Source organism: Quercus suber, unplaced genomic scaffold, assembly GCF_002906115.3.
Source record: "Quercus suber isolate HL8 unplaced genomic scaffold, Cork oak 2.0 scaffold_98, whole genome shotgun sequence".
In the NCBI taxonomy this organism is placed as follows: Eukaryota; Viridiplantae; Streptophyta; class Magnoliopsida; order Fagales; family Fagaceae; genus Quercus; species Quercus suber.
This window is the reverse complement of record NW_027069563.1, coordinates 70216-84481: the sequence shown is the minus strand read 5'-3', so window position 1 is coordinate 84481 and position 14266 is coordinate 70216. Positions and strand designations below refer to the sequence as shown.

General features: G+C 33.8%; 1 protein-coding gene across 8 annotated transcripts; it reads right to left on the bottom strand.

Annotated features, from left to right (window-relative positions):
• Window positions 1-355: 355 nt before the first annotated feature.
• LOC112034945 (TMV resistance protein N-like) lies at window positions 356-12438 on the bottom strand. Of its 8 annotated transcripts, none has more exons than XM_065774769.1 (10): window positions 12197-12435; window positions 9665-9915; window positions 9031-9558; window positions 7679-8774; window positions 7283-7558; window positions 4983-7169; window positions 4410-4908; window positions 2292-4148; window positions 1565-2070; window positions 356-1474 (listed from the first exon to the last, which is right to left on the bottom strand). In XM_065774769.1, the coding sequence occupies exons 3-8, from the start codon at window positions 9543-9545 to the stop codon at window positions 3865-3867; spliced, it is 4857 nt and encodes a 1618-aa protein (XP_065630841.1). In that variant the 5' UTR covers window positions 9546-9558; window positions 9665-9915; window positions 12197-12435; the 3' UTR covers window positions 356-1474; window positions 1565-2070; window positions 2292-3864. The 8 variants fall into 8 exon arrangements, with proteins under 8 accessions (XP_065630841.1, XP_065630840.1, XP_065630839.1 ...); XM_065774768.1 differs by having other exon boundaries at window positions 356-2070; window positions 2292-2999; window positions 3822-4148; XM_065774767.1 differs by having other exon boundaries at window positions 356-2070; window positions 2292-2996; window positions 3822-4148.
• Between the last annotated feature and the right edge of the window lie 1828 nt (window positions 12439-14266).

Sequence of the window (14266 nt, the reverse complement as noted above, 5' to 3'; positions counted from 1 at the left end):
AAGAAGAATCCTTTAACGACATAACCTATTCTTGATCTTGAGATCTCCATCATACTTCTCTTCTATTTTCAAATCATTATCCTTCAAAATGTCAAGGGATAATATTAAGAACTGAGGGGGGATTATAAAGAGAGCTTAAACCATCGGTGGAGACTAAAAGTAAGCCATTTGTAGTAAATGGGGGATTAATTTAGCTCTATCCTGGGAGAGCACCCTGCATAGCTAATTTGGTGTGCAAATCAACATCTGAACCAAGCAAGGTTTCTGTTCAAAATTTCTCAATATGAATCAGAGAGCCAAATGCCAAGAAGGGGGGAAAAATATTATATATGTTGCAACTTGCGACTGTTGGAGAAAAATAAAAACAACAATTATTTAATATAACACAAACCGTTACATTGGAAAGATAAATATCAATACGTAAATATGTATTTTTCTTAAAATAAAAGCGGCAGGATTTGTATTGCATTTCACAAAATTATCCAGTAGCCAAATCTCAGTGGCGCAATTTTTACATCCAAGATCTGCTAAATCTAGAGGAGCATTGTTACAGCTTTTGTCCAAAAAATTAAAATTGCAACATCGGAAAGTAGATATTGCTAGTTTCACTTTGTTGAACAGCGCATTTCAGGTCACTTTTTTTGTTTTGTGGGGGGAGGGGAGGGAGGAATCCATGTTAAAAGCAGCAATGGCAAATTGGTAATACATAAGTGGCTCTCAAGTTGAACCTCCTGAATTCCCTGCTGGTTAAACAATTGCAAGGCATGCCAGAATCCTGCAAAATGAGCCTCCAGAGACAGCATTCGCCCACAATCACCTCAACCGCTGCAACAAAATTCACATTGAGATCTCTAATCACTGCAACATTTACAGCAACATTTACCTTGGAGTAAGGTAACTGAGGGGGCTTTAATATTAGGAGACGTACTTTCTGCAGTATCTCAGACGAAAATTTTGCAGCAAGTGTTCATGCATCTCTTTACCTATATATACCAAAGTGGTTGGCTGTATTCCTGGTTCCCCAAATCTCTCCATTTTTTACAGCCATAATTGCCATGAGATAGTGGAAAATAGTTTCAGTGAGAATGTATTCTTATGGTGCAGCACCCAGGAGAATAGATCAGTCCAGTTCTGATAAGGCTGGTGCAGGATAAAGTTTATGCATTCAACTAATTGCCATACCTTCTCGGTGTCTGGGCAAGACCACAAAGCATGTAAACTGGTTTCAGGAACTTCATTACACTGCTCAAAAGTTACTGAAGAGATGATGCATTTGGAAAATAGATGAGGCTTTGTTGGCAGGATAAACTGAAGAGTATGCCATGAAAAACTTTAATCTTGTTAGGAACCTGAGCCTTCCACAGTGCCTGCCACATAATTGCTGAGCTGTGATTGTTTGAAGCCTCTCCTAAACCTGCCATTGCCTCGTGGTCTGACAAATCATATGCACCCCGAACTGAAAAATCTCCAATTTCTGCACCCACCCAAAAGATACTGTAATCAAAATGTTGAGTATTTCACGGAATGCTTTTGAATGACAGCAGCTTCTTGTGGCATGAACAACCTGTCCACAACAATCTTTCTGCGAGTTTTTGTATTATCATCCAGCAAGTCACATAGTTTGCTGCAGATTGAGGATTTCTTAGTAAAACCACCCTGGATGTATTCGGTGTCGGCAGCTGCCTGTCTTCCATCCCTATCTTCCAACAGTAGCTCAACTGTGCAACCTTTCAAGCTTCCATTATACTTCTCCAACCAAATGAGGCATTGGATGGTAACTTTGTGTTAACAAAAAGAGGTAGATGGGAAGGATTTATGTCTGTATGTCATTAGAAGTCTAACAGAACATCACATTTGCAGGCCACCCAAAAAAAGAAGATTTAATCAATAATGAGAGCCAATTGAAAGTTAATTTAAAAGCTTGACCATTTTGATTCCTCGACCACTTTCGCAAGAGCCCAAGGTGAGTGTGAGAGGAGAATAGCTACTTGGCTAATACTTCAACGTTGACGCTCTTGTAACTATCCATGGTGGCAAAAGCTTCAAGCTTCTCAGATGTTTGATCCCATCCTACCATTAATTAAATAAAGGTTCACCAACAAGACAAGAAGAAAAATTTGTGTTATTCCCACCTGATAAAAAAAAACAACTTAGGGGAAAAAAAAGTGATACGGTGCGCATGATATTAATTTTTGAGTTTGGGTCAATTTGGATGTGATTGCCAAAAGCTGCCACTAAGGTACAAGTACCACAACATTTTGAAGTTTGTAGAAAGAAAAATGATGACTTACAGGTAATGAACAGAAACTGTTTAGCCTTCCAGGTCATTTTCACTAGATTCTTCAAAATCAGCAATTAATCCTTTAAGTTTGAATCCTCTTTGGCTGTGGATCCTCTTTAAAGTAGCACTCTCCACTAGCTCCAGCCCTGTCATCCTCATCATGGCTTCGCTTATTTCTGATTCTGCAGCTGAATCATCAAGATCATGATGTAGAACACCCAGGACCTCATAAATTGTACTGCTGTTGCTGCTGCACTGTGCCATAGTTTGATTGGGATCTTCCATGTCTTGCCGGTATACTAAGCAGATCCCAATTTTCTCCACCTCCAAGTTCCAGCTATCTATTTTAATATTAATTTCACAAAATCCTAGCATCAATTTGGTTTTAGCTAAACATTCTTCCCCCATTGGAGCTGAAATGGTGAGACACATAGTAATTGGAAAAATAGGGCAGCCAAAGGTGATGTGATTCAATTAAACCATATTTTATCATAAAAATAGAGAAAGCAGAAAGGAGAGTAGAGGAAGAGGAATGGAAATATGCTAAGAGAACAATTGAGGATTTGATGAGGCTGTGTGTCAAATGTACCAATAGAACTTTTGGGGAAGGTGGTTTAGATGGCTGCTTCTATAAAATCATGGGTCGCCCTAGGCTGATCAAGTTACTCATTGCTCTTGAAGATACAGATACTATCAAGTGGCTTGATTTCTTCTGCTGCTGTCACAACTTCAAGATGTTAAAAAATGTAGTAACTTATCACTATAGATAATAGCAGAAGCATAATCCTCAATTTCCTCCCATTAAGCCATCTGGCGTATCTTGAGTAGCCATACAATCTCAAACTAATGTAATTATTCAGTCCCAAACACAACATCTATAACAACTACTCCAAGACACCACCACCACACACCCTTATTGCGATGGTGTAACAATATAATAGTAGGTCATGTGATATAGAAATAGAAAAAACAATTACACATGGAACACAGATTTATGTGGTTTGGCCTTAGGCCTACATCCACAGACACTGTCTAACAAAAAATTTCACTAAGAAAATAGGAAATTACAAAATAGCAGAAAAGCATTGGGCAAGTGAATAAACTCTATAAAACCAATTGAACAAAGCCCCACACACAGCAAAAAGGAACCCCCCTTGGCTAATTCTTCTACATCGCTCTTATAACTATCCCTCTTACCACTTCGATAGGCTTCAAGTTTCTTGGATCCCCTCCTTCCATTATATGAAAGTGCCCCAACAAGTTAAGAAGAAAAAAAATTTATTATTCGTTTAGGTGATTGGGATGTGAGTGCCAAACAATACTTTGAACTTTCTTTTTTCCCTCTTTCAATGCTAGCTTAAAAATCGAAAAAGAAAAACTCCAATTTATACCTATGACAAATTAAATTTTTTTATCATGCCAATTTAAACCTAAGAAACTAAACAAGCAATTTCATTTCATTGGATTCCCCTCTCCATATAATAAAAGAGAACATCAAGACTTGTATATTGTAATAGCAAGAAGAAAGATGATGACTTACAGGCAAAGAAGTTGAATCTTCCTTATAATAAATTCTTTTAGAATCAGCCATACATCCTCCAAGTCTTTGGATTTGGTTCATCACTAGAGTAGCCTTCTCCACTAGGTCCAGCCCCATCTTGCTCATCACGGCTTCGTTTATTTCTGCTACCTTCTGCGGCTGAATGGTAAAGATCATGGCAAAGATCACCCAGATTCTCATAGAGTGTCCTGCTGTTGATGCTCAACTCTGCTATAGTTTGATTGGGATCTTCGATGTCTTGGTAACAATGGCTCTTCCCTCCGTGAATGAAGTCAAGCTTCTTAGACGTTGGATCCTCTCCCTCCACTAAATAAAAGTTCACCAACAAGACAAAAGAAAAATTTGTATTATTCCAACCCGATTAAAAAAATAAACCTAAAAATAGAAACATGATATGGTATTATTTTAATTTTTGAGTTTGGGCTTATTTTTCTGCGAGTGTTACTAGTTAATGCCGAGGTACTTTGAAGTTAACATTTGAAAATAAAAACGATAGTATTCATCCCACAAAAAATAAATAAAAAGATGATGTCTTATAAAGTACTAAGAAGAAAGACGATCACTTACTGGCAAAGAAGTTAAAAATTTCTGATTCTGGCTGATCCTCATACAGTATGCTGTTGTTGTTAATGCATTGTGCCATAGTTTGATTGGGATCTACGATGTCTTGCTTGTATACCAAATGAACCCCAATTTTCTCCACCTCCTCTCTGTTAGCTAATAATTTCATCTCAAGTTGACTGAATCCGTTAGCATCAGTGTGACTAAGTATATTACCCCAATCAGAGCCAAAATATTGAGAGGACAAATAGAGCAGCCAAAGGTGAGGTGATTCAACATTACCATATTTTAACCGTAAATATTGTACGAACCATTTAAATTCATTGATAAATAAATTATATGTAAGTTGTGAGACTTGTGACCCATTGGGTACAAGAACAATACACAATGCAATACCCATCAAGTCATCACACCCACGAAAAGACACTCCTATGTTACCACCCTGACATTCAAGGGAAAACCATTTCGGAATTTTACCTCCAGGAATAATAATGTCTGGTATTCCCTGAAATATACAAGGCATAATGTAAGGAACTGAGAGAGAGAGAGAAAGAGAGAGAGAGAGAGAGAGAGAGAGACCTGAAGCATGTTACTGCTGCTTTGAAAATAGTCAACCAATTTGAAGCAGTTGCAACACTGGAAATTTAAACGGGATTGATCTGACCTAGAAGGATTAAATTGCATTTCTGGCAATTTCTCCAGTGAGGTACAATTGTTTGCAATTACATAATCAATAGTTGACGGAACACCTTCCAATGATTGAAGACTCTTGCAACCCTCTAAATAGAGTCTTCGAAGATTAGAGAGTTGAGACATGCTTTCAGGAAGGGAAACAAAATTATTTCCACTTAGATCTAACTGTACTAAAGAGGACAAACAGCCAATGTCATTGGAGATTGACAAAAGATTGCAGTCACTGAGACCCAGATTAGTTAAAGACTGCAGACCTGATAAGGAAGGAAATAAAAAGCCCATTGGAACGGGACTTGTTGGTAAGGAATATTGTAAAGATAAAGACAATAATGGGCTTCTTGGCAAGAAACTCCATAATGGGGCCATCGTCGCAAGAGTTACTGGCATAAAATAAAATTCAGATAACTTCCATTCACTGATATATAAGTATTCGAGATTTTTAAGGAGAACAATGGAGGAAGGAACCTCCTTTATGTCCGTCCAACCCAAATCAAGCCACTTCAAACCTTTCATATTTCCTATGTTCGCTGGCAAGTTGTTAAATTTTATGCATCCATAAAGATCAAGAGAATTAAGCAACTTCAAATTACAAATGGTGCTAGGAAGGCGCACAAGATTTAAGCAAAATCTTAAAGTCAATGCAGTAAGGTTAGTCAAACATCCAATTGATGAAGGCATCTCTTCTATAGCTGTTTTACTCAAATCAAGCATCCCTAGACCTTCGATCATCCATGGGTTCTCTGGTAAGTTTTTAAATCTTGGGCATATTGAAAGATTAAGAGCTCGATGGAACTTAAAACCACAAGTGGCGTTAGGAAGACACACAAGATTTTTGCAATTGCTTATATTCAATGAAGTAAGGCTTGTCAAGCGTTCAATTGATGAAGGCAACTCTTCTATAGTTGTTCCACTCAAATCAAGCCTCTCTAGACGTTCGATTATCCATGGGTTCTCTGGCAAGTATTTAAATCTTGGGCATGTTGAAAGATCAAGAGCACCATGGAACTGAAAACCACAAGTGGTGTTAGGAAGACACACAAGATTTTTGCAACCATGTATATCCAATGAAGTAAGGCTTGTCAAGCGTTCAATTGATGAAGGCAACTCTTTTATAGCTGTTCCACTCAAATCAAGCCTCTTCAAACCTTTTACATTCTCTAGATTCTTTGGCAAGTTTTCAAAATTTGAGCACCTAGAAAGTTGAAGAAATTCAAGAGATTTCAAACTACAAATGGTGCTAGGAAGACACACAAGATTTTTGCAACCATGTATATCCAATGAAGTAAGGCTTGTCAAGCGTTCAATTGATGAAGGCAACTCTTTTATAGCTGTTCCACTCAAATCAAGCCTCTTCAAACCTTTTACATTCCCTAGATTCTCTGGCAAGTTTTCAAAATTTGAGCACCCAAAAAGCTCAAGAAATTCAAGAGATTTCAAACTACAAATGGTGCTAGGAAGACACACAAGATTTTTGCATCCATTGAGGTCCAATAAAGTAAGCCTTGTCAAATGTTCAATTGATGAAGGCAACTCTTTTATGGCTGTTCCTTTCAAATGAAGCTTCTTTAGGCCTTTGACATTCCCTAGATTCTCTGGCAAGTTTTCAAAATTTGAGCTCCCAGAAAGTTTAAGACATTCAAGTGATTTCAAATAACAAATGGTGTTAGGAAGACACACAAGATAATTGCAACACCTAAGAGTCAATGAAGTCAGGCCAATCAAGCCTCCAATTGATGAAGGTAGTTCCGTAATAACAGTGCCATCCAAATTAAGACTTCGTAAGCATTTCATGTTTCCCATATTTTCTGGAATTTTCATGAGATTTGAGCAACCTGAAAGCACTAGAGTCAAGAGGGAATCCATTTCAAACTTGCTTGGAAGATGTCTTAGTTTTATGCAACATTCTAGATTAAGAAGAACAAGCTTTTTAAGAATTCCAACGGTTGGGTGAAGCTCACGTAAATTTATACAAGATGAAAGAGTTAATTTCTCAAGATTTGGGACTCCAGTGAAGTCTGGGGATATAATCAAGCTCGAGCGTGACAAGTCGATGATCTTCAACTTGTCAAGATTCTGTTTTAAGAATAAAAAAAAGTTAAAAAAGAAGTCAAGTCGATGAGCTTCCTAGTGTCCAATTTATTGAAATTTAAATGCAAAGTTGTGAGGATACTTAATAACAAAATTACCTTTATTCCTATCCAAAGTTGTTCAATTCTGCTCCATGGCAAATAAAGCATAACAAGCTCATCTGGCTGGAAAGTTGATGGTAGAGAATTTGAAGGATAATACCTCCAACACAAAACTCTTAAAGAATTTGGAAGATGTTGAGGGTCATGGAAAATACCATCAATTCTAAGAAATTTAAGATTGTACATCTGCGAAATGGCCTCAAGGCTCCAACATGTCTCTTTTACTTCACCATAATTACGCAAAATATGCATGGCTTGAACTACTTCTATTCCCTAATAATCAAGAAAGAATTGGAGAATTGTGAAATATCTTATTAGAATAAATATTTAAATATCAAATTTGTTGAACAAGAAGGTAGGGAATGAGCTCAAATTCTCTAAATAACCTCTTACCTTATTATTTTTCAACACGTTTTTAATGTCCTCATAACGCCATAGTCTACTACGCTTCCCACAATCACTAAGGCACTCTTGACAAATGTTCTTACCCATTTCTTCAAGTAAATCATGCATCCACAAAATATTTCTATCATCAATTTTCAACAGAGATTTATTAACGAGTTCCTTCAATCCAATATCAGCGAAAAGGCCAAGACTATCCAGCACGTCTACTACATGATCTTTCTTCTCGTGATTAAAGAAGCATGCAATATGCAGGAATATTTCCTTATCTAAGTCATCAAGTCCATCAAAACTTATTTGAAGTACATTGAAAATTTTTTTATTAGGATATTTTTTGAACCTCTCTAACGCACTTTTCCATTCAATGGTATTTTTCCCAAACAAGAAGGAACCCAAAACCTCAAGAGCTAAAGGCAGACCAGCAGCATATTTTAAAAATTCTTCAAACATCACTAAATACTCATTTGGGACATGATCTTTTTGAAAAGCTTTCGAGCAAAAAAGTTGAAAAGCATCTTCATCATACAATCCTTTAACTTCATATATTTCATCAACTCTATGCGTTTCCAACACATGTACATCTCTTGTTGTTATGATAATTCTACTACCCGGACCAAACCAATTATGCTCCCCAGCTACCATTTTTAACTGGTCTAATTTATCTATGTCATCAAGAATAAGAAGAATCCTTTTACGACATAACCTATTCCTGATCTTGAGAACTCCATCATACTTATCTCTAATTTTCAAATCTGCTTCCCCCAAAATATTAAAAATAAGTTTCTGCTGTAGTCCAACTAAACCATGTTTTTCAGAATTTTCCCTAACATCCTCAATAAAACTACAAGCTTCGAATTCTTTAGAAATCATATGATAAACAACTCTAGCAAGAGTTGTCTTACCCATTCCCCCCATTGCCCAAATCCCTATAAAGCGAACATTGTTTGACCCTATAGCTAAAATCGACTCCAATTCCACCATTCGAGAGTACATTCCTACCAAGTCCCTAGTAATGTAAGGGAATGCGTCATATTTCAAGTGAAGTGATATCCATCCCATGATGTCTTTGATGTTTTCTGTCTCATACCTGCAACCAAAAAGGTACAATATGCATTGAGTTTGAACCACCAAGAGTTCACACAAAAAATATATATAACATATATGATGTTCAATTCGGTTGAGTGAAACAAAAATATGTAAAGCGATCCACTCAGGAAAAAATAGAAAGAAGTAGAATGAAACATGTATGTAGATCTGCTTAAGGTTTCAAATGAAGTTATATATATGAAGTGGGTCATCTGAATTTATTTAAAATAAATAAATAATTAGTCAATTTTAATTACCTAGTATTCTCTAAATGATATCCAGAGAGATTGCCCACTTCTCTCAAAGCTTCTCTCCATTTCTCCACCCTCTCTTTGTTCTCCTTTTCTTCATGTTCAATAAATGCTTGCTCGAAAGTTCCCATTTGTTTCCGTATATCGGATGGATCCACATAGTGAAAAACAGGTAGAATTGTCATTCCCGTCTTTTTCTGGCAGTGAATGATGTGTGCGAGTTCATCTAAGCACCAAGCTGAAGATGCGTAGTCTTTTGAGATAATGACGATAGCAAATCTCGACTCCTCTATTGCTTTCAACAGCTCTGGTGAGATGGGTTTTCCTCTGTCAAGGTTTTTATCGTCTTTAAAAGTGTGAATGCCTTTTCGTATCAAAGCTTCATAAAGATGACCCACAAAATTGTAGCGGGTGTCCTCGCCTCTGAAACTGAGAAAGACGTCATAATTCCATCGGGCAGCAGCAGCAGAAGAAGAACTTGGGAAAGATGACGAGTCCGTTTCCATGTCCACTAAAGCCATTAGAAAAATAGATCTGCATGCAAAATTTAAAAAAAAAAAAACCAAAAAATAATAATCAATTAAAATTTTAGAACCGAAGAAAGATTAAAAAGAAAATAAATTAGGGAAGAAGAAATTACTTGATCCCCAACCTGACTTGCGTTGTTTTGAAAATGCGTCGAATCCAATCTGAAATTTGCAAATGAAGAGAGAGAGAGAGAGAGAGAGAGAGAGAGAGAGAGAAGACTGAGGAGAGAATTTGGAGAGGACCTAGAAATTTGGAAGTGATGAAATTTCAGTGCTCCTTTTAGGAAATATTACAAGAAACTTCCGCTGCTCTTTTTTATTATATTTTTCTGAGTACTTCCACTTCCTATAAATTTCAGTGCTCCTGAGAGAAAACAAAGAACTAAGCATGAGTTTTTATTTTTTATTTTTTTTGAAGAAGAAGAAGAAGAAGAGCTAAACGATGAGTAGATCCTGAGAGGTCGTGAGGGTACAGTGAGAATGGAAGAAAGTGAGAGAGGGAAGAAAAAGGTCTGGTCTGGTCAGGGAAGAAGGTAAAGAGATGAGAAGGAGAAACAATAATATCTGAAAAGTTGAAAAGTACTGAAGACATCAAAAACCGTGATAGGTCACGTGAAATGTGAAAGTACAGAAAATGAATTAAAGAAATGGAGTAGGATTCCATAGTTTACTTTACCCAATACCTACAAGTACAATCTTCTTTATTTGATTATTTTTAACTAAACAATCTCATCTCAGCTGTAATATGACAGTGGCTTAAAAATCACTTTTTTTTTTTTTTTACCGTATTTTTGTTACTATTATAAGTTCAATAATATTTTTTAAAATTATTTATAAATTTTATTATACAATTTTAACTATCTTTTAATTTTATTTACAATATTTTTTAAAAAAAAATTTTAATTTCAACTAAATGAACGCTTTCCCAAAAAATCTCTAAGTAATATCAAATTTGAATTTTTTTTAACAACCAATCTCATAATTATATCACTGAATAAGAAATTTATTTTATACTCCTAAGATAAGTAATTTAAATAATCTGTATATCTATATATATATATATATAAAACCAAAATTTTTAAAATTTTCACAATTTTTTACATCAACATAATATTAAAAAAAAAAATATAATTGCACTTTTCTAAATCCCTACACTTTTTCTTCCTCTCCTCTTTAGACTCTCAAATCTCTGTTTTGAATAGTATACCTACACATGGCAATACTAGAATATTCCATTCTCACTGCCAATCCCTCCTAAACAGTATTCAAAACTTTGGTTTATACTGCTTTTTTGCTTTTTACGTTTTTTTTTTTTTTTTTGGGCTGAATTTTTGCCTTCTACGATGCTTCCAAGTTAAGAGTTTGTTTATATATTTATTAAATGATTAATTATTAAAGTAAAGTAAAAAAAAAAAAAATCATACAATTGTCTTGTAAGAACGGGGATTTTTAAACTTTAAAAAAATTCATTTTTAATTTTAACTTTAAAACAAATGAATAATTTTAAACCTTTTAACTTTTCTCTCTTACATTAAAAAAAGTGCAATTTGCATGGTTCAAGTTCTCATATATATATTGTGCATATGCCTAGTATTAGTTACTCGACGGCGTCTTTACATGACTAAAATAATAAATAATGTCAGCTCAAAAAATCAAAATATTATTTACTATTCGATTAATAAACTTATTTTTTATACACAATTTTAAATTATAAAAATTTAAAATTTTAACATTTATTTGATGAGATAGCAATTGATATCTAATTTTTTTGAAATTTTACATACATGAAGAATATAATAAGAATATACAATCTAACGGTTAGATATTCAAAATTCATGCTCAATATATATCTAATATATAGGAGTTTGTAGAGTTTCTTTGTCCTTATGAGAATTTATTTTTAATTGTGAATAAGACACAATTTGCAAGCATCGTTGAAAACATAAAATTAAGATGGCTATTACAACTCTTAGGTCTAAAGTATTAAAACTTTGATAGGGGGGATGTTGAGACAATTCTACGTGTTCCCTTAAATTGTTATCAGACAAATGATGCTATGTTTTGGTCACATTCCAACAATGAGTTCTACACAGTCAAATCTAGTTATCATGTGGTTAAGATCATTGCAATAAAAGAAAATTAAATTTAGAGCTCAAATGGGGCATAAGCAAGTGTGGTCAAAGATTTGAAAGTGTACAGTGTTTGATTCTCAACACACCCATATCTCAATTTTTATAATTTAGTTCTCAATTTTCAAATTCCTGTTTGGATCCCAAACTTGAACTCAGTATTTGGTTTGTAAAATGCAAGTGGGGCCTATGTCAGAACGGCTACCCACGTTTCTTCTACACACAAACCCAACCTGAAGATAAAAGAAGAATGCAAAGGTGAAAAAATATAAAAGCTTTGTATCTGATAAAATAAACCCGGAAAATAAAGCCAAAAGATCTCAGTTTTAAAGGTTTGGTGTTGATATATGAAGTTCTGATCTCATATCATAAGCCTAGTAAATAGCACAAACATCATAAACCCAAAAAACTAAAATAATGTAGTCTGAAAATCAGAGCCAAAAAAGACTGTAACAACACATCAAACTCCACAAAATTTTAACAATTGATGAGACTGAGAGAATGAAGGAGACGCACCTGAGATTGGGGCTAGAACAGGTGGATCTGAAATTAGGGAAGAAGAAATGACTTTATCCCAACCTGATCACTTGCGTTGTGTTGAAAATGCGTCGAATCGGAGTGAGTAGAAATCCAATCTGAAATTTGCAAATGAAGAGAGAGAAGACTGAGAAGAAAATTTGGAGAGGACCTAGAAATTTGGAAGTGATGAAAGAGGACTGAAATTTCAGGGCTCCTTTCCGGGAAAATGCAAAAGTTCTCTTTTAATATTAATTTAATAAAGTTTGGTAAACTGAAAAGGGAAAAGTGTTTTTTCTTTTTTCTTTTTTCTTTTTTAATGCATGGATGATTTCATATAATGGTTTTTTTATTCAAAATAGAAATTCCACTGTTTTTTTTTTTTTTTTTTTTTATGCACGGGTTAAGTGCCATATGGTTTTTTTTTTTAATACAACATAAAAATTCAACTTTCAATAGGTATATTTGGTAAATGCCTTTTCTTTTTATTTTTTATTTTTAAAAATAATTTTTTATTTTTAAAACTAAAAACTCTTGTTTAGCAACTTAAAATAAATAAAAAATAAAAATGGTTCTCAAAATTTAATTTGTAAAGAAAACTGAAAACACGTAAAATGTTGTTTTTAGTTTCTAATTTTTAAAAGTCAATAAAAACAAGCATTTAATTTAATAAATCTATTTTATTTAACGAGTTAGTATTAGAGTTTAAATTTTAGTAATAATATATTTTAATTTTTTCAATTTTTTCTTCAAAAAATTATCTTTTTAATTTAACTAACTCAACATGTTTTTTATAAGCATAGTTCTATCTTTTTCATAGAGTGGATGGACTATTATTTGAATTATATGTTGATACCTATGTGGAAGAGTAACAGGGAAATAAGAACAAGTCTCTGACTCTATGTCTTGTTTATCCTTTTTTATGTCTTTTTCTGTCAACTGGTGAGCAAGTGATATTTCTGTCTCTAAAAATGACAAACTTCTTTTAGTTCTATAGATTCCTTTTTTATTAGTATCCTGTAGGATAGTGATCTTATAGGGCAAACTAATTTCTTTTGGAATGGAAGTAAAAGGTACGTTAGTTACATTAGGTTTAATTTCCTTTTCTGTTTCCATAAAATAATTTAAAGAAAGATCACATATCTCATTAGGTAATTTATGATTAATTAATTTGGTAGCCGCCTGAATTAATCTTTCCTGTATATAATTCATGTTAGTGTCTGAGTCTATTAAAGCAATTTCTGTCAAAGAAAATTCTTTATTAATTACTAAAGTGATTTCTGTATGCCAGTTTTGAAAGATTACTCTGTTAATCAAACTAAAGAAATTCTGTCTATTGCAGTTATCTTTTTCTATTAAAGGGGTTTCTGTCATGGGTCTAGGAAATTCTTTCAAGTTCATTATTTCTTTAAAATTATGTTCATTTATATTTACGGAATTATCTTCTTTAATATTTTAATTATCTTGTTTTATTATTTTTGTTTCTGTCAATAAGTCTTGTATGGTTACAGGTTTTACTGATTCTGTATCATCTTTTTTCTTTTTTATCTCTTCTTGCTTGTCTTTTTCTTTTTTGGCTTTTTCTTGTTTTCTACATTCTGTAACATGGTGTCCATATTTCTTACATCTAATACAAGCAATAGGTATATCTATAGATTCTCTCAGACTTAGTAAATAATCTTTTTTGTCTTGATTAGGTAATTTATCTATCAATTTCATTATTATGTCTTTTTGTTTTCTTTTTCTTTTATTAACTTTAAATGGGTTGGTTGATTTTAGTTCTTCCTTTTTCTTTACTTGATCTATCTCTTTTTGATTGACATTAAATATTTTCATTAATTCATTTAGTGTGTCTTTTTCAAATTCTAACATACTAATTTGTTTAGCAATTTTATTCTGTCTAGCACATTGTTTTTTAGTATGTCCTTCTTTTTTGCATTTATGGCAAATAATATGTCTATTATGTCTGTCAGTATTCTCATTATCTGATACCTCAGTAATATTTAAAACTGCTATATCTTTCTCTTTCTTTCTGTCTGTATCTAAGGGTAAATTTAAAATTTCTATCTT

Bases quoted from the DNA above. Each gene is read 5' to 3' on its own strand.
- LOC112034945 (XM_065774763.1), bottom strand. From the start codon at position 9,545: ATGGCTTTAGTGGACATGGAAACGGACTCGTCATCTTTCCCAAGTTCT. The intron at 7,559-7,678 runs GTAAGAGGTTAT...CTTGATTATTAG, and splicing joins ACGTGTTGAAAAATAATAAG to GGAATAGAAGTAGTTCAAGC. The intron at 7,170-7,282 runs GTAATTTTGTTA...TTCTTAAAACAG, and splicing joins AACTTTGGATAGGAATAAAG to AATCTTGACAAGTTGAAGAT.